General features: G+C 35.1%; 1 protein-coding gene across 4 annotated transcripts in view; it reads right to left on the bottom strand.

The window, feature by feature from the left end:
• The window catches only part of ULK4 (unc-51 like kinase 4), a 220806-nt gene that overhangs the window by 152109 nt on the left and 47407 nt on the right, over positions 1-21290 (bottom strand). For all 4 annotated transcript variants that reach the window (XR_011337663.1, XM_069859966.1, XM_069859967.1 and 1 more), the window contains exons 19-21: positions 15522-15683; positions 9978-10160; positions 4157-4284 (exon numbers count right to left, since the gene is read on the bottom strand). Coding sequence is in view for 3 of the 4 variants with exons in the window: in XM_069859966.1 (XP_069716067.1) it covers positions 4157-4284; positions 9978-10160; positions 15522-15683 (473 nt within the window). In the remaining variant the exon portion in view is untranslated. The remainder of the gene's footprint in view (positions 1-4156; positions 4285-9977; positions 10161-15521; positions 15684-21290) is intronic.

Below are 21290 nucleotides of genomic sequence, written 5' to 3'. Positions count from 1 at the left end.
TGACTTCATGGTTTTCAGACAGTTTCACTCTAGAAGTGATAACACTGGGCACCAGTATGCAGAAAAGCCAATGTTCATACTTATTATAGTAACCAAGGCCATCCTCAAACTGGCAAAAAAGGGTGCACCTGCAGGGAGGGGTGGCCAGGTGACCCCAAACTGACTAAGAGAGTATTCCATCCCATATGCATCATATTCAGTATAAAACTGAGAGATCACAAGGGTCTCTCTCCCTCTTCTGTGATAGCTGACATCCAGTTAGGACCTCATCTGTCCCAGATCTGTGTATTCCTGAGTCCAGTTCCCTCCTAGCTGCAGAGCCATTCCCTTGTGTCTGCTCTCCAATATCATGGCGTCGTATAGTCATCGAGGGGTGGGGTAGGGGCATGATCTCAGACGTTTGAATATATTTTATTACTTTCTATTATCTTAATCATCATCATTATTATTGATATATTAAAGTTGTAGTTTGTTTCCAATCTGCAAGTCTTTTTCCTCTCATTTTCCTTTCCCCTTGCCCTGGGGGTGGGAGGGAGGGAGGGATTTGGGAGTTCAGCTGCTCAGGGTTTTTTATACAGAGAGAGACCAATTTCAAAACCCACTTGATTTTGAAATACGTGAGCGATATGTGCATTATGAACAGAAGACTAATGACATTCATTTTCAACACGTAAGAGTTATTAAAGTAAAAATAATTTAAGTCAGTGTAACAAGAGATCAATCTTTCAGTCAAGAAAAATCATGCTACATAAATCATACATTCAAAATGTCAGCACTAGTTAGAGCGGCCTTATTGAAAGAGACAAAAGCCCCAAGTAGCCTTACACCCTTTCTCTAGAAATCTGATGCTCAAGACTCAATGCTTACATTCTAGCCACTATCTGCTGCGCAGCTGTGCTGTTCTGCAGAATGACATTTCTCATAGTAAACTATGGTAACTGATTTATTAGCCATTGGCTAACTTACAAGAGATTGCTTTAATAATACACCTGTAACAGAATGCTTCAGGCAATATTTTAAAATGCTCATCTGAATAGACAGAAGGGGCCAGGCTTTCCTTTAGGGGCATAATATTGACAACTTTATTTCACATTTGGACTCCCTGGAGGTTGTCTGCAAAAAACCATCAGTCACCAGTGAGTGAAATCTATGCTCTGGATTTTAAGAATGTACTTCAGTATTATCTCTGTTTTTTTCTTTTTTTCTTTACAGCCTCCTTATAATCAATGCCCTTCTATACAAGTATGAAAATTATTTAAACTGCCACAAGTGTACACAACAAAGCTGCAGGACTCACAAACACAAAATTTTATCCCAGGAGGTATGCATTTCCATTAAAAAGACAATTTATTCAATGAAATAAAAACTATCTAAGAATGTATTTTGCAAGATTAGTCCTCTAAACAATGCATGATTGTTACGGAATACTGCAACTCACCTTATCCTTCTGAACTGTGCTACAGAGCAAAGATACGAGTTAAATCAAAATACCCATTCAGTAACTACCTTTCACCTCTGCAGTAGCCCAGATTCTAACATATTCAGCTGCACCTCCCAGAGACTACAGAGACACCTATTATTTTTCTTGCAATCTATGAAAATAGTGTTAAATTACAAGTAATTTTGATCTGTCTGGTAGAAGACAACTACTTAAAAATCTGGCGTTACCCTTCAAAGAGAAGTTTCCTTAAAACAGCTTTAGTTTTTTAAACATAAACAAATCACATTTTCAATTAAAATGGTATCAAGCCCTCTAGCCTTTCCAGGCAATCAAGTGCGTTTTTACTCAAAAACTGTTTAACTTTCAACAAAAACATGACAAAAGACCAGAGTTTCTATGGATTATTTTTTTCCTCAAGAAAACCCTTCCATGATCTAACAATCATCTGACTTTATACGGAAATATGTTTATATCTGTTTAAGCTTTATGTAAAATATGCTGAATAGACTTCAACATGAGTGCTATTATTGCTGGGGGAGGTGGGAGTTCATTGTTTTAAAAGCATGTTCAATTACTTAATCACATATGAGAGGCATACAAAGAATGCTCATTTATTCGGAGAGAGAAAAGATATAAAGTTCATATCTTTTTTTATCTCTCTTTTTATGTTTAGATACCAATAAGATTCAGCTATAACTTTAACAGCATCTCAACAGCATTAAAAAAGCACGTTGCTGCAGATGACTCAGCCTAAAAACAGGTCTCTCACTAGCCGTCTTCTCCCTACTTCTCCCTTCAGTTCACTAAGCTCAGAGAATGACAGACCTCCATGAAATTAAAGTGTCTTCTTTGTTCTGAGGAAACACACAATCTGTTTACCCCAACAATTCAAGGCCCCCATTTTTAGTCAACCTCTGCCAACAGAAAAGGATGCAGATTTTTAAAGGATATTTAATATAAACATATTGTTTATTTTACAGAGATGCATCACTGCATGGCAGACCATGCTAGTAAGAAGGGTCAACCCCTATTCCTCCTCTTTCTTTGCTGCTACTTTTTTTTTGTTTGATACCACCTTGCTGAGGTTTTTTTCCTGAAATCACCAATTTGCGTAATTGTTCCCTCCTGCCTTCCGTTTCCCATTTGACTGAACGCTAAACTTCTCTGCTCATTTCCTCACTATTTTTCTAGGCCAACATGAGATACTAGATGTGAGACTGTAATAGGTCTCCAGGCAAAGCTTTTCCTTTGAGGGCACATACAAGACCTGAAAATTTTAAAAATATGGGAGGTGGGGACAAATAAGAGAGAAAGACTTTGCTCTAAAGTTATGCTTTGGTGCCTAGTTAGACTGCGAAAGTCGGTCAAAACTTCTAACCTATCTTCCTACAAGTGTTGATAAATAAAGAGATAGAATTGTAGATGAAAAATTCGCATAATATCTTAAGCATAAATAAATATTAACTACCAGTGCAGTACTTGTTAGGCACATCTCCAAAACACAGCGAAGTCCTTTGTGCTATAACAAGCATATGAATTGGCGATTCATAAAGTCACTTACAAATTATTTAAGATATTTTACACTAACAAGAACACATCACACAATAAAACATTTCTGGAAACATAGAAAGGTACACATGAAAAAAAACTTGGATTCAGTACTTATTCCCTATTATCTACAGAAATTGGGATATCTATAGATTTGTATGAGGGCAGAAGGGCATATAGTGACAGCACTCCACAAGACGTCCTCTTAAAGTGGCTTCATAGTATAACCACCTGCTCCTTCCAATCCAGCCCTTTAGCTCCAATGCATGTGTCTTAACTCTTCTCAAACATCAATATAAGATACAAAGTTTTATTAGTCGTAAACATAGTTAAATTTACAGCTACTTGCAATCCTCATCCTTTTTTACTTTCTCTTCCAAACCCGCTTTATTCCAATACTATAAAAACTGAGTTTACAATACATTTTGCTGTTCTTCATAACCATAGAAGTTTTAAATCCCAAATAAAATTTCTTCCATCTTACTTCTACTACCCCTAACAAAATGTGATGACAATTTACATTTTAAGAGTCTAATTTCCTCTTGTCTGATACAGGAATGGTTTTGTGCCATCAGAAGACACAAAAATTCAAATAGCTATTCCATTGTGAGTCAAATATAATTTTAAATCAGCCATTTCTCGAGAAGTGCTTTAAAACACAGAAACAAATACAATATTTCATGTAAAAGACAGAAGAATTGAGTGATCATTATATAAATTGCTCCAACACCACATATAGCCAAGAAATATTATTTTACCTTGAATCTGTCTCTACTGAAAAGTCTATGGATTATACCACACCCCAAGGTGAGGGAGGTACACAACAGACCTTCAATTTTATTCTCCCACCATAGCAACAACTCCCTGTTGCAGTACTTGTTTTGTCCTACTCAAGGCAAAATCCACTCCTTGTGGTCACTGGGACCACAAATTACTGGAAAAGACAGACTCTGTCTGTAAGATTGTGGTTTCCCTTTGTAAGTAATTGTTACCCAGTGATCCCAGACAAAAGAGAACACTTTTCTTGATATTCTTATGAATAAGAATATTCACAGAAAATAGTTTGCTCCTAAATCACTGGCTCAAAAATATCACACATTTTGAAGTATATCAGATATGACTGAAAATAAACATTACATCTCTAATTATCTTCCATTAATAACTTACCTTGCTTGACAACTAAGTAGCAACATCTCCCTGTTATTCATTAAAACTTGTAGCAGGACCAGAAAGGCTTTTGCTCGAATAAAAGTTGAAGGGCTTTCAAATAAACGAGTAATCGTAGTCACAAAATCCTTGGTGGAAATAGACACAAACACATTAATATTATTTGATAGAAAAAGGTTACTTGCACTGTATTTTAACACTGTATATATTTAACATTTGCTCACTGCCAGCTAAATCCTGTGCAAAGCTGCTTTGTACCTCTTCTCAAAAGCTGCAACAAGTAAACACTGTGTAATGTACTATATCCAAAATGGCACAAAATTAACTACAAAATATGATACAATTTATATTTTTAAATGCCTTATCTTAAGGATATGTACAGGCTGTTTTAATATATTATTTTAAAAGAAGACTGGAGGATTTTCAGAATGCATAAATAATTCAGCAGAAATATGGTTAAATGTTCACCACTTAATTCCCATATGCACAGGACAACTAAAAACACCAACTTTGGGATACAATCATGTCTACATCAGACCCTAAATTGCACAACAGATGCTGCAAAGATATGGCAAAACTGTTTCTACCTCCTCTGATTGTACTTCTCTAAATTTATTTTATTTTAGTTTTGTGAAGTGAAGAACACCTTCTCAAGGAACAGTGCAAATTAAGACTTGGAAAGAAAGAAAAAAAGATAAACCACAAGCACTTGGGAACCAGGACTTTTCAAAGCTATGGACTCCAGTCCTCCACTCCATTCCTATGATAAAGTCAATGTAAAATATGCCAAGATCCTTGCCAACTCTTTCTTTCCTATAAATATAAATGAAAGAATAAAGAGTTTAACAAGGGTAGTGAGAAATTAAGAATAACCACAAAATACTTGCTGTCAAAGGTTTAACAATGGTTAACTGACTGCATTCTGAAATCATAGCTTTCTTCTTTTTTTTCTCTGTTTTGCCCTGCATATGGAAAGGATTTTCTTCCCTAGTTTCTGGAATGTGGCCTGACATATAGAAGGATATGAGATTCATGAGTACTGCCTCAGCTTCCAACGCAATAAACCTGAGAATCAGTGGAAGGAAAAAAGTAAACTGAATTAGATATTATGAGTTGTAAAAAGTATAAGATAAGGATTATTTATGTGCTGTCCAACAACATGTTTGCAACGACAATGACATGGTACATCCTTCTACCTCCGAGGAACAAAAAATATCTGTTACTCATCTGTACTCCAACCAGGCTATTTGCCGGTTAAAAAAAAAAAAAAAGCCATGTTCAAAGACTGCCTTGCTGACAGCAGCAATGGCATTTTGGGATCAGCTCTTGGTCAGAGTGTGTTGTTTTGAAAACAGAAACCCTATGTCAAATCCCTCTGTCTTAAAAAAAAAGCAAAATAATAAAAAAATATTTAAAAGTCAGAACTAAAAACTGAGCCACAATTTACAAAGTGAGCCAATTGACTCTACCCAATAATTAAACCAAGCACAAATGCCTCATCAACAGAAACTACCTTCAATCATTTGACCTGTATTCCATATGGAATGACAGTACAGAATAAAGAGGTTCACAGTGTGTGCCTGCATGTTGTGTACAAGGTTTAAAATCTTGATGTAATGCATATTTAACAAAGCAAGTGTTATATTATTCAAACTCCATCTTTTGCTGACAGAATAACTGAAAAGCAACACTGAATGTAAATTACTAGAGATAGTCTTCGCTACAATTAACTACACCCCTTTACAGAGATAGGAAAAAGAATAGGAGCGTAAGAGATAGTGGGCAAAGCATCAGGTTTTACTCTGATACCATTTTAACAGTGTCTTTAAAAGCAGTCAGCACAAATAGTCACTACAGAAATTCTAGAAAAACAAACTTATTAATTATCTGAGAATTGTTTTTTTCTAATTTGTAATACTTCATAAACAGAAGAGTTAAACTCTTCTGTTTCTCAGTCTTGTGATTAATAAGCACAAGCTGTGTCAAGTTTACTGGTTTAAACAGTTCATCAGCTTCTGGAACACAACTTGAAGCTTCTCCAATATGAGCCTGCAGCAGTAACATTGTTAAATTATAACCTACTAAAGGCAAAAGTAGACATTTTAATAAAGTGAGGGTTTGGGGATTTTTTGTGAAATTACTCAAAAACAACGAGAACAAGTATTTACATTAAGAAACTCCCTAAAGACTCAGACTTAGCAAGAGAGGATATATAACACAACACTGCCTGCTAACATAAAAAGACTTGATAAACAAGGTACCTGACACTATGACAAAGACATATGAACCTACAAGCCAAAGCATATCTGACTATTTTCATTTCACACTCTGGATAGTAAAAATATTTCAATGTTACATGTGGCGTTTACCATAGGTTAAGACAACATTGTTAATTAAAATCAGTTAAATCAGTTCTAATAATAGGGCTTAGTAAATATGACAGTTTGGAATTTGCTTTTTTGGCTGGTCTGAGGAGTGCAAAATAGCAACAGTGTATCCAAAGAAAATCTGAAGCAGGTCTTTGCTGACCTGCAGAACTCAATGTATCAGAAAAGCCAAAAACTGCTGAAATACCATCTAATACATAAATTATTAATAGTTTCACTGTTATATTGTTCTTCTTCCCTTCCCTGCAACTGTTTGATGTATCCATGGAGACTCTGCAGGCTAAGGACACTCATTTCATTGTAGGTGAGCGCACTGTTGACTGCAACAAGATCATGTTTTTATGTTGGATACTCTTAGCATATATTGCAAGTTCAAAACAAATAACCAAAAGCAAAGATGTTTTCAAACTGGCTACACAGGGAAAAGTTATACCACTATTTTCACTATACAAAAACTAAAGTTGCAACAGGAATCATTTGTTGCATTGTTGTATATTTCCAAATGACCTTTCTATGCATTGCGAATGCCACTGTAATATTATAAGTTAAGAGTTACAAAGATTTTGTTAAATATATTAAAAACATTGTATTAATTCATAGTGATATTGACAAAACCATTGACATCAGAGGTAGCTACTTGTACATATTCAGTTAAAAGAGAAAGAATTGAAAAAAGGAACTTAAATATGAGCTTAATGTTTATAATGTAATTATAGAGCTTTTTTTCAGTGACATAATTGGACGTGACTGAGACAAAAAGAAACTATGGCAAATGATGCAGGGAAGCAAAGAAACAATGCATGTGTGACAAGAGATGCTGAACCATCTGAATAATTTCACTACTTAGTACTTGAGAAAAAATGAGTAAAAGGTACCCCAACACCATTATCTGACCTCTGGAAAAACCTAATTGTATTTAAAAAGCTATATGACTGGTTTTCACTCATTCGAAGGTGAACCTTGACAGCCAGATGAAAATAAGTAATCAGTAATATTTGCTTTAATTTGGGTTTTTTTCCCCCTACTGCTATAGCGTGTCGAAGATCTTCAAGTTCTTTTTCTGCACTTTAAAAACATAATTTCAGCTTTTTTTTGTTTCCCAGACAAGAAACTAAAATGGAAAGTCTCTGTATTAGAGAGGAAAAAAAGCTACTGACTTTCTCTGAAGATTTATACTAGCGTAGATGACCACAGAACTGCATTGCTTCTTTGTCTTCTGGCTTTTACTTTGTAACTGGTTTTATCATTGTTCTTGAAGGGAGTAAAAAAACAAGGGTAGCCTTAAGTCTTGTAAGCTAAAATAGCTTCCAGATAACATATACAAAGCTAAATTATTTCCATCTTAAATGTATGTCTTTAAGCATCTTTTAATATGTTGGTTTTCAGCTGTTTTAATAAGATAGTCACAACCTTGTCACTGCCTTCTCTATAACATTGAGGTACTTCTGCCTCTTAAGCTATAGAACACAAGAAATCTACAGAAGGCAGAACACTTTGTAGGCAAGTGCTATCTACTTGTTTTTTTCTTCCTTCTCTCATTGAAGTGGACTAGTGTGTTATGCTCACAAAATATTGAAGACTGCATGGATTATTAAATTCAGTTTTCAGCAATAAAATATTATTCCTCCATGTATTGTGATAGTACCTGGTGGCTGAACTCAGGAGAAGGTTTATATTTTTAGACCTTATTCAAGACAAAAAGAAATTTAGATTCTGCTTCCCAAATCCTACAGTATAATTTGAGCAAGACAGTCTGAGATATATAGATCTACCTGAGCTATAAGGCAAATACAGTTACCAAGTGTGGGCACAAGCAGTAGAACTAGACCTTCTTCATCAGTTTTTAAAGTACAATCTTTTTTTCATTTACAGCTTTAGGTACTATTCCCACTTCTACTATAAGATTGCTATATGCTGTTAAAAGAATTTATTTGTCTACATTTCAATTTTCTAATCTGCAAAATTGCAACACTTGTTCTCAAAACACCGTGACAATTCATTAATGATTAAGCAGCAATTTTAAACCTACAAAGTTTCAGCCATTGCTCCACTGCATGCCAATGAAATGTGTTTCATTTTTCTATAACTAGTTGGAGAATTTGAGTTTAATATTTTCACAATATCAAAAATATGATTAAAATAGATCACAAGAACTGCAGTATCAGAAGGGGAATAATTTTTGCAAAGTCCTCTATAAGCAACAAAATCTTCACAAGAAACACCACACTGTAACCATATGTTTGCTGCACATTGCATTCTTTCACTGCATGTTCAAGTGAATATTTTTTTTAACATACTTCTCTGACTGTACCACCAAGTCACAGTAAAGTGCACTATCAGACACTGTGACATCATGAACAATTTGCAATCTGTTAATCTGTTGTAGTAGAGCCCATGGAAAGCTTAAAGCCAGCTGACAAGTGTTTACAGAAAAACACTGACAGCTCTGGCAAGGCCCAGAAATAACTTTTAGGAAGAGAATTAGTGATTTCAGGCTGCAAGAAGAGATGAGTGGAAAACAACCGATTATTTTTTAATTTAAACATTGTTGTTAAAACGATGTGCATAAAAAACCAAATTAATCTCTCACAGCTAAAGAGAGGTCAGGTTGGATGGGGCATTGGGCAGCCTGGTCTGGTGGAAGACGTCCCTGCCCATGGCAGGGTTTTTGGAACTGGATGATCTTTAAGGTCCCTTCTAACCCAAACTGTTCTATCATTCTACGACTCTAGAGCCTCATAGATTGTTACAGTCAAGATGACTACAGTTCCTATTTTCTTTGTGACTCTTCCAGGCAGAGGGGGATTACTTTTGCTTATGAACTGTAAAAAAAATGCTATTTCTCTAAACACAGAATAATTTGGTGATCACTATAGAAAGCTTTTAATCATCTCTTCCAAAAATTATATCAGGCATAAATCAGAACCAGTAGTTTTATTCAGTGACACTAAAAAGAAAACCCTAAGTTATTAAAATGCTAATTTCTGCAAGACATTTCCATTACAAATTGGCCTAAGGTCCTTTAAGGACAGCATAAAGTACTGCTTTAGATTCAATCAGGATACTCAGATGTTTAAAAGAGAAAATTATAAGAGAGCTATGTCAAATAGATGTCCTCATACATTCCTTTTTTTTTCCTTAGGGCCATTATCAGTTATGATCAGGATAACGTTTTCTGAATTGATAAATTCTAGCTACAGTAGCAATGTATATACCCGTTACTACCAGCTCTTGAAGACCTGTGAGAAAGGAAAACTACACACTTCGTTATTTAGATTTTAAGCAAATAAAAACATATTCCTCATTTCCTGCTATTTGGATACGAAAGTGTCACTGAGTTAAGCATTTTGAAAACACAAACACTAACAGAGCCAACGTTAACTTTCCATTAGTGAAATTCCATGCCAGTAAATAACATTAATCTGAAATCAAACCTTTTCTTGAACCAGCCTCTGTAGATGAATCCCACATGACAACATTGCTGAAAACATGGTGAGCATGTACTGCTGAATTTTGCTTATTCCATTTGCCAAGGAATTTAGTACAGCTGTTAATCCCACTTTTTCAATGACACTCTGGAAAGCACTGGGTGAGTAACGAGTAATTCTGCATAAAGCCTACAAAAGAGAAAAAGAAAATTGTTATTTCATGGGACTATTATTTCAAGAGAAACAAGGAGAATAAAAATAGGTGTTTATTTTTCCGATAGTTTAGGAATACAGAGGATTTTCAGTTTCATTCATAAGACAAATCTTAGAAAAGGCTACTTATTTTTAGAGACCTGGAATTCTTCTAAATGTGTTGTTATACGCTCCGTTCAGCTGAAACTGAAATATTTGGTGCACCAACAACATCAAACAGCATCATATTACTCTTTCCCTGTAGAGAATAATGATGGAGCACACATGCTTGAGTCTTTTATCAGTACAGAACAAGGTAGCATCAGGTAACACTGTACTAGAAAGGAGAACAGGCTGCAGAAAATAAACAGACTGCATACACCACAGAAATTCTGGTCACTCATAAAGGTGGACATCTTTCTCTCTCTGCTCATGGACCATAATTTGATATGCAGGAGTTCACCGTCTAAAGTCGACCTTTAGATCTAGATACTTTGGATCTAGATACTTGTTAAGGAACACTGTTAAGTATAGTAAACATGCAGACTACTCTCCAAATGGTTGATTTACAAATATCAGTGATTAAAACAGCTCAAACAGAATATGCAGAGTGAACTGAGCACAGATCTGTTCAGTGTATACTAACGTAGGTATTTCATAACAAACTTCACCAAATTAGCTCCAGAGTGGATTCATCTCACAGTCAACACAGCTTTTCCTTTTGATAGCTCTGGAAGTGCAACCTTCAAAATACTGTAACTGCTTTTGTTCTCTCCAAAGAAAATAAGAATTTAGACATTTAAAATTTAATTTCCCTCACCTTTAATGTAGTGTCAGGATAGGAAAACTATGTCCATTGTTTGATTCATGTGTAAATCTGAATCGGTTTTAAGGAAAAACTTTGAAGGCTACTTTCTTCCGTGAAAAGCTGGCAATATAACCACTTCTATGTTCTTTTCAGTCCAGAAATGTTTAGAAATTGCTGCTTACTTGGTACACATTCAACAGGGAAGTCTCATTTAAGAAAAACTGTAGTCCATTAAACCCATGGAATAGAATCATAGAATCACTAGGTTGGAAAGGACCCACTGGATCATCGAGTCCAACCATTCCCATCAATCACTAAAACTGTGCCCCTCAGCGCTTCATCATCAGAGAAAACTTTTCCACGTAAGAATCTCAGAAACTGCCCAGTTCACCAGCACTCTTAGAAATATTACTCAAAACATGCTGGAAAAAAAAAAAAAAGGAAGGTACGATAATAAATCAAGAACTTATTATTTTTAAATAGTCGTTTTATTGATGTTGTTCATCTATTCTGCTCCTGTTCTTCCCTGCCCTTTCTGGTCCAGGAACCATATCAATTACAGCATTTTATTTTCCTTCTCCCAGCCACCCCTTTTAAAACACAGGCACTTAATCTCTGCTTCTTATAGTACAGCATGCTCTTATTTCCCCAAGGATACAATCCAGCCCTTCACCTCTAGTCTTAGTTCTCAAAATGAGTGGGCAGGAGGTATGTGCATTCACTAAACATATCTTCTAGGGTTTTTTACCGGTGAACTGCTGGGACCAAGGGACAGACTGTGTCAAAGCAACATGGAGCTAACTTGGTGCGCTAATGTGGTGCATGCAGACTTGTTAATGCCTTAACTGTCTGCTACCGACCTTGCTAAACAAGGTTGTCTGTAACCACAGGCCACCAGACAACTTCCAGGCAAATCTAGCAGAAGAGACATGGCTGCTTTCTAGAACCATACTGCAGCTTTGGAGACAGCAGGAAAGCCCCAGCCCACAACAGCCAAGGGGTCACAGAGCACTCTGCTGTGTGGGTGAAACCAACTCTTCAGCAGAAAAGCAGAAGATTGTCTTCTATCTCCCATTAAATTCTAAGTATCCTAAATCACCTCAGCAGGTCCAGTATCTGGAGAGAACACGTGGAGACAGGTCAAAAGGTGGTGGAGAAGAAACTGGGAAGCAACGATGAGAACTAGTAAGAGTAGAGCTCATACCATCATCTCTCAGCAGCAGTTTTGGAACAGGAAATAACTATAGTTAAAGTAAGGCATTGGTAGAGTCTCTCCTGGAATTGGCTGCTTCTCTGTCCTTGCTCTCCGCACAGCCTTAACCAGCATCTTTTGTCCCAGTAGCTCCAACCCTAGCATCATGATCCTTATCAGTCCCTTACTGCTTGAGATATTCTATGATCATCTATGCCCTATCCAATGCCTTCAGGTCTTACATGCCACACAGTGGCTGAATAACAATTACCTTTTTAGGATGTTCTCTATGACTCTCTTGAGTTTGAGAATAAATGCATTAATGTATCTATAATACCAAACTCTCTGAAAGAAACTATTCAGCACTAATCATTTAACGGGGGAGAAAACCAACCAAACAAAAAAAACCAACAAAAAAGACCCAAAAAACCAAATCTCCAAAAGATTATGTTGTGGTTTCCCAAATTAATTTCTACTTAAGTGCCTCGTATTTTGTTACTCCTCCTCCAGCAGAAGAAGCCTTCTCTTAGAAATTTAAAGTTTTTTGTTTGTTTCTTTTTAATAAAAACCTTTCAGTATACTGGAAAGAAAACATTCTTCCTGCTGCTGAGCTTGTCAGAGTGTCACTAACATCTTACAGAACAATTTCTTCTCTGAGTCTAGCAAAATGATAAAAAAATATGGCTTTCCTACAGGCAAAATCTGTGATATTTACCTGAGGCATGCTGGACTCCAAAGAAGGCAAAGATACTGAGACACAGTCCCTGTTTGCCACCTCTGACAGGCAGGATAAGGTAAAGTGTCATTTCTTGATTCCAGAGAATGAAGACAGACAATCTTCTTGATATGTTTTTAATATCAACTGAAATAATCACAAGTAAAATTCCATAGTGCCTCACTATTGATATATTTTGCAGACAGCCTGCTAGCTGTAGGTAAAGATATGACATATACATTTCTTAACAGAAATGTATTTTTACATCTCAATAAAGATGCCAGTCAAGAATAAATTCTTCAGTATACATTCAAACAAGGCAGGAATGACTGCATAACAATATATGATCTCAATTTATAGGTCATGCAGAATAAAAGTATCTACATAGCTATAGAAACAATTTAATGAAAGTAGAAATTGTACAGTACAATATGCTTGGAGAAAACATTAGTATTTTACTTTAAAAATTAGTATGTTACTGAAATCTCTATAAACTTCAGTTGGTAGAAGATCTGCCTGTACTAGATTTCAATATTGATTGGTAGTTTTTTTTCTAAAGTTAATATTACATACTGAAACATGTCCACAGTATCAATACATAAACAGAATTTATATCAGACACTGAGTAATTTATTAAAAAAAATAAGTTCCCTCTTTAGTTACTCTGGTGTTCCAGTGCAAAGCAGAAAAAGGATTAGAGTACCACCTTTAGAAGTTTTCTTGTCCATTTCACTTCTGGGATCTCAAAACAGGCTGATGACAGAGAGCCACTAACATCAATTCTCTCCTCATAGTCACTAGAAACATCATCTAAGGGCAGAGTGCAAACCATAAGGCTCTGAAGAAACTGAGCTCTGAGCCCACTGCTACAAACCAGCCTTAGTGAGTCTGCACTGATGATCAGTGTATTCCTGAGAATCAGAAGTATAACTTCTAAATCTTAGCAGGAAAAAAGCTCTTGCCTACCTCAAGCATACTATACTGTCCAAGAAGAAACTGACTTTTCAAGAGGGCAAAAGACCAAAAAGCCCGTTGACATTTCTTCTGGTGATTTTAATTTGGTCAGTGTCAGAATACAGTTTGGACAAACTTTTTCTCTGGGATATGCTGCTCACTGTGGCACACAAAACAGGCATAACTGTCCAACTGGCCCCTGCAAGAAGAGTAGCTCTGGAAGTCTGGTGTAGAAGTCAAGGGAATGCTAAACACTGAAGAAAAGTTCCCCAAGCTGATAGCAGAGAAACAGGAGGAAAACTTCAGAAGAAATTGAAAGAGATAAAGAGCTATGATCTAGTAGCAAACAAGTAACAACTGCGCAGTCCAATGATTGACAACACCTGAAAGCATAAGATACAAAACATCCCTCATGGCAAAAGTAGTGGTAAGAGAGAGGATCGAGCAGACTTGTTTAAATACTCAAAAACATAATTCTAATCTCCAGCCTTTTACCATATATACAGTCATTGCATAAACATATAATACACTGATTGAATGGGTAAAGTCTCAAACAGAGCCTTTCTGAAAAAGCAGCCTACCAGCCAGACTCACAAGCAGGCTTAAGCTATAAATGCTCTGTATAAGGGTTACGTATTTTGCATTTTGAGAGACTGACAGTCTTCTATCCATAAAAGTTCTAAGACTAAGTTATTACAAAAAAATTCAGGTGCAAAGGCTCCTGTAATACGTATTTTACTAAATAAGTTCACTGGTCTAAAAGGTCAACACATCTTCCCAGTATTTGTAGTTTATTTCCCAGGTAAGGCTCTCCCACAAATACACACCAAGATAAATGTTTAATAAACACGTATATTTTTATAATTTATAAATTTATTCTACCCCATCTCTTCAGTCACCCTTCAGATATATTTTTAATTCTTTCTTTTTTATTACCCCAATGCTAGATGCGTCTAAGTGCATACTGCTGCAGCAGCAACAGTACCATTTTTCATTTGGAAGCCAACAGTAAACTCACTAGTGAGCCTGAGCTCTGGTCAGGAAATGTGCATCCAGTTACCCCAATTCATTTAAAATAAGTCAACTTATTGTTCAGTTGTAAAATATTATCTGTATTGGTGGGTAAGGCTTTTGTTTCGTTAACGAGAGATATAATTACACTCACAGCCCTGCTAAGTTATTTTCCATCCCACAAATCTTTTTGTTCCAAACCCATTTATCACTCCATTTGTCTTATTCTCAGCTTACATTAACCTACAAATTCAGGGGAAAAATGAGGCCTAACAATTCTATAGAAAGTAATATGATGATTTCAAATGTGTCTTAGAAGCAAGTCTGTGATAAAAAGAATAAACGTTTCATCGTACAAAAAAAAAGAAAATAAATTTCAAATTTTGCAAGACTTTAACTGTTTCTTTGAATAATTGAATTTTTCAAACATAAGTCATGATCACCAGCATAAGAAAATACATGTTCCAGAAAATGATGAATCACAAGGAATTCTCATAAGCCCAGGACTGCAATATGTACACTTTTTAATTTAAAAAAAATTTGTAAATACATCTTCTTGTAATCTGGAATATAAATATACATACAGAAAATGTGCTCAAAAACATTTCAGTTTCAATTCAGAATGCTTTTCAAAATAACCTCCAAAACATTTCCATACCATGAAAGGAAATTCCTTACCGAAATAGCAGTTATCTTCAAAGAATCTACTGTAGAATGTGTGAAAAGATACCACAGGACGGGTCCAATTTCTCCTGTAACAAATCCTTGTGCATGGTACGACAGAGTAGTGCAAACATTTTCAATGATCTTTGCTGCCAAATGGTTCACTACTCGGTCTTCCTATAGGAAGGAGAGGAAAGAAAAACTTGAATGCATGTCTCTGATGTCTTCTTAAACTACTGCCTATGTTTTATTCCAGGTACATCATCTTACTGTGGTTTGATACTTTTCATAGTCACACTTCTCATGGGAAATCTCAACTTGTGACAAAATTATGTTTACAGATTCTACTTCCCCCTGCTTTTTCTTCTACTGCAAAGACAATTTAACACAAGTATAATTTAATACAAATTTTTTCCACTCCAAATGATCACTTAAAATTAAATGTAATACCTAAAAAATGAAAAGGTTTTGTCACGTTAGAGGTTTATCATGATCTGTGTTTTATAAAGAATGTCTGTGTATCAAAACTCATCACTACAATAAGCTCTGAATAGCAAGATTATGAGATATACAGTTATACTAGGAAAAATAAAATCAATTACATTAAACACTTTATTCAGAAGAGCCGACAGCTCCCTGGGACAAACAAAAAGCCTTCTTGCAGGTCAAATTATTCCATAACTCCCTTCTCTTCTGAACCAGACAATCCTGATCACTGTTTTCAATAAACCACTGGGTCATGTGTACTATACCAATTCCTAAATTTCTGTAAGGGATTTTGAATCCTTCATATTTTCAATACTAACCAAATCATTTATCTGGAAAAATTATTTCTTTAAAGCTATCGTATATGTTATTTTAATAGATGTGTAAGACTATTCACATTAAAATGTTTCCATGGAACAAAAAGCATCATGCCATAACCATCACAAGCCATCAGCATATCATGAACGTCACACAGCAGCAATTCTTTCTCAAGAAAGCTGTTACTGACTGCAATGGAAACTTAACTGAATACAGATCACTTAAAACCAGTGTCTCCACTATCTCTTATCCCTTTCACCTCCTTGCTTTAGCATCTCTCTCTCTCTCTCTCTTTTTTTAACTCTGCTTTCACTTAAAAGCAGAGTCTTTACCTTAATAAAACTGGAAGATTCATTGCTGGTGGTTTTTCGGCTCTGCGTTGCCTTATCTCAAGCTTTAACTATGAATAAGTGAAGACTTTCAACAATGCCTCAGACAGCAGTTTTGAGTCTGGCAAAAGTGAATTTTAATATAAGGACAACCAATTTAATTTGTCAAGTCTGCCTCATAGCTTGGCTTCACAAATAATGCATCATAGTATCTAATTGATTTCTTTCTTAAACTAATCCTCACATTATCCTACTAACCTTCCAATTTCTTCGAATTATCTTCAAAATCAGAACCAGCAACACTATGAGTGATGATAATGAAACCTTTCAGAAAGCAGAAGAAAAGCCTTCCAGAAGGGGAGAACTTATACTTCATTAAAAATACATTCAATATCCATTCTTCCTTCTACTAACTTAGCTTTGCTAAAATATAGAAACTGATGTAGAAATATTTGAAAACTCTAGTACAATGCTTTTTTTAAAAAAGCTGTATTAATCATCTTCATGCTAATCCTTCCTGTTCCGCCCAAAACATACAGCTCTACTGAAAATACTTAAAAGACATAGCAAAGCCAGCTTCCATCTAAACCACTTTCATAAAATCCCACTGATTTCTATGGTCATCTGATCTACAGCTATGAAACCAGAGGATTGAGGCTTCTCTGTAGTTAGAGTTTTTATTACTGCAATATATCATATCATTTTGATCTAGTAAAGACCTAAATACACAAATGCACAGACATTTTTTGCCAAAATTAATTTCCTCAAAACTTTTGATAAATAATGTTTTATATTTTTTTCTGTCAATTATACTTCTGAATTTCAGCCTATTTTATATATATACAGCTGAGGTAAAAATAGCTGGATTTATCAAACTGACTATATGCATTTAAGATCAATCCATAATTGAAATGTTAGTAGTCAAGTATACAAAGTGATTACCAGGAATGCCAACTGGGACTCCAGTGCTACTTCAAGCAGGCGAAAACACTTAAGAAATGCACTATAATCCTATTAATAAATCATAATCGAAGGATTATACAGCAGATAATAGTTATTATGAATATTAACAAATTTCCAGATGCAATTACAGCTTTTTTTCCCAAACTTTGGTCCTGAAGATGTGCCTTGTTTCCTTACAGCCACTGCTGAAATGAGTGAGCCAGATAATCTTGGTACTTTGGCTAGAAAAAGGTCATGTATCATCACAGTGCTCTAAAATCTCGATGAGACAGTAAGAGTAACTCCATTGGCTGCCACCTGAGATCATCCATCTCGGCTCCTCTGGGATCTGTTCCTGAGTGCTGTCTAAGGAACAACACTTGTCCCAGTTTCTGCTTAATTAACTCTCTGGAAGGGAAGCCTCACCTAAACTAATATTTAGCCTTTTATCTGAAGGATTCATCCTGCCTGGTTACAAAGATATAAGCTATGTTAGTGAACAGAAATGGATCTTCAAGATATGAGTCAAGCAGGTCCATATACTATTTCACCTCTGTCCATGCCATAAGCTGAATCAAATATAAATCTAAGAATAGACCTGTATCAAAAAGAAGCACATACTTTACTTTCACTGGGTTTAGATATCAACTAATTTTATAAAATGCACTTAAAGGTAAAGCTCCTAATCTTCAGTTACGTTGAACACTTGTAGATGTATCTGTTTCCAGTTAAAGTCATGGATGTTTAGTGAAAATGAGCCATGAACGAGAAAGCAAATATCAAAAGGACAAATAGATGTAAATGGCTAAAAGAACTTTTAATCAAGTCACTCTATTCCAATTGTGAAAGAAAAGCAAATAAAAGTCAGATTCTACCTTTATTTTTTAAAATAACTTAATCTACTTTATACTTTTATTGATTGTTGAAAAAATAATAGTGCACTAGAAGCTTTGGAGGTATTGAAGACACAGTCACTACACTAACCAATGCACTCCCTAAAAATAGCATCATTTAATTTAAAGGTTAAGATACTTATGATCTTTTTATACTATAGTGTGTAAAGATCCACACACTTGAATAACAAACTCTGTTTGATAACAAAACTTTCAAAAAGCTGACAGATTCAGGAAGTAAGACTGTATTCAATCAATATTCGATATCAACTTCCATATACTCCTTCTTTTAATCTAAAAGGGCAGAATAAAAAGAAACTACAAACATAAGTTAATGAAATAAAGCCATATCATCCAAAGCATTCATTATTATAAGAATTAAATCTTTATTTGGCAACAATTTGCAATATAAAGCCTTCACAAAGAAGAAGAAACATGTAGAAATAAAAATGGTAAATACTTTTTGTGGAAAAAATCTTTTAAATTCTGTCAGTAAGCTACAGAATTGATATCTAAAGAAGAAATTAAAGTGATAATGTATATGATTCAGACCATAGCTTTTATGCTATAGGTAATTCTGTCAGTAAACTAAAAAAAACTGGTGTGCAAAAAAGAAACTGAAGTGGTATTGTGTGTGACATAGACTTTTATAATATCTAAAACTGACACCTAAAGAAAAAATAAAAGTGAGAATATATGTGATTCAGACTATCACTTTTATAGTAAAGGTTATCATATACTTCCCGAGAGAAGAGCTATGATTTTGTTCTCCTCTCCCTCAAATTCTCCCTTCTCCTCCAAATTTACTGTAAAGGAACTGCTCTGGGTAAGAATATACATTATAAATTAAACTGTCTTATATTATATATTGGCAATTTCGAAGTTATCTTTTATTATTAAATTTCCTTATGAGTTCAGAACCAAACCCCTCAGACTGATATCATGCTCTCTCAGGAACAAAGAAGTCCATATGAAAGGGGGAAATGAGTACTATAAAGATTATTGGCAAGCTCTAATTTATTAAAAATCTTGTTTACATAGTACCTTGCATATCCAAGAAATGGAAAATTATCCTTTGTAATCTCGTTTACTATTTCTGACTCAAACATACTCTCTGAGTGCCACGCTTTGAAAGAAGAGGATTAGGCACACAGTAAAAGCCACATACAGATAATTAGCTATGGCTGTATATATTAAGTTATCCATGAAAGTGTATCGCCTATTTTGCAGGTTCTATGAAGTTATTTCTAAAGTTGCACATAATTGTGTATTTTATATTTACATGCCATTTGTAAGCAGAAATGGACAGATACCAAGCACCTAAAAGCTTTTTCAATGGTTCCTCTCTGCTTTCACATGGAAGAACTGGAAGGAGGCTTGCACACGGTTTATGACTCCGCTGTCTAACTTCATTGAAGGACTTTGACAAAGTAATATAATCCAGACCAAACCAGACAACAAAAATTATGAGACATCAAAAAGTAGTTTGGATATAGGAAAGATTATTACTTCTAAGACAACTATCATAAAATAAAATTTAAATGGAGGATCTGAAGGAAGGGAGGGGCAAACGTAAGGGAGAAAACAGTGGAAGCAGAAAGGTGAGACGATCAACTGGAACATAGCTGTGAACAGTGGCAAAGAACAGGGGGCAGAAACTAAAGCAGAGATTTCACATAGTTAAGATTAGGTTGAACCTTAAATGTAATAATGAAAAGCAAAAAAAAAAATATGCAGAGTCAATGAAGAGATTCCAATAAGAGAGGACGAGACATTAGAGGTGACGTAGAGAAGAGTAACTTCAGCAAAAGAGTTTTGAATAAACTAAGTAAAATGGATAAAAGGAAAAAGGGTAGCCACATTACCATTAGGTACTTAGTATTAAATAAGAATATCCTTTCTGAAACAGGAACTTGCAATGACTGCACAACACACGAACTGTCAGGACTAAGCACTTTAGCTGTAGAAATCTGGGCACTGCTACCTTAGAGACCGTGCACAAATATTTAAAAGGTGAACGTAGATGCCTGGAAGAGGTATTTTGTGTTACTGTTGAAAACAGTTATTGGAAAAGATTAGCAAAAAAAATACTGAAGTATTTACTACATGGGTTCTGACAAACTGCAACATTCCACCACTACTGAACATGTCACATTTGGCTTATCTTTTACTTATTTATGAGCGGATCAATTTCCTTATTTTGACACATCACTGAACATGCCTGTTCTTCACCTGAGTTGAAATTCAACTTCTGTCTTAAGTAAGTTAACAACATTGAAGTGCAGGAAATTTGAACTCTTGATCTTCTACAGATAAATCACTTTCTCAATCTTCTGTTCTACAACCCTAAAACTCCTTTCACCTTTACATACGCTTTTTGTCACTGATAGACTCTCAGGTAGAGGAGGCATGTGGAAATGACACTACCTGCATTTTCCGAACATTTTGTTCCTTTACAGGCCAATAAAAGGGACACACGCACATTTCAAACTCCTTCCTGCTCTATTGTTCTGTTTCAGAGGGCAATTCTGCTCCGATAATAACAAATCTTATAAAATTCTAGAGATCCAAGTACACATCAGAATAGTTCGTAATGAAACTGAAGAACAGTAAATTTACCTTACAAAACTTAAAGCTGTATAAACAATAGTACTGAATGAAATAAATTTGTTTTATTTTCTAGAATTTTTATTTAATACATCAAATAAATTCCTAACTGTCAATATAAACTACAAGTAAGTACCTGTAATGCATATACTTACCACACTGGCATTTCAGAATTTATTACAAAAAGTTACCTTGCCATTCTCATAAAA

This window comes from Phaenicophaeus curvirostris, chromosome 6 (assembly GCF_032191515.1).
Source record: "Phaenicophaeus curvirostris isolate KB17595 chromosome 6, BPBGC_Pcur_1.0, whole genome shotgun sequence".
NCBI classification, from domain to species: Eukaryota; Metazoa; Chordata; class Aves; order Cuculiformes; family Cuculidae; genus Phaenicophaeus; species Phaenicophaeus curvirostris.
Note: the sequence above shows the minus strand (reverse complement) of the source record. Positions and strands in the feature narration are given on the sequence as shown.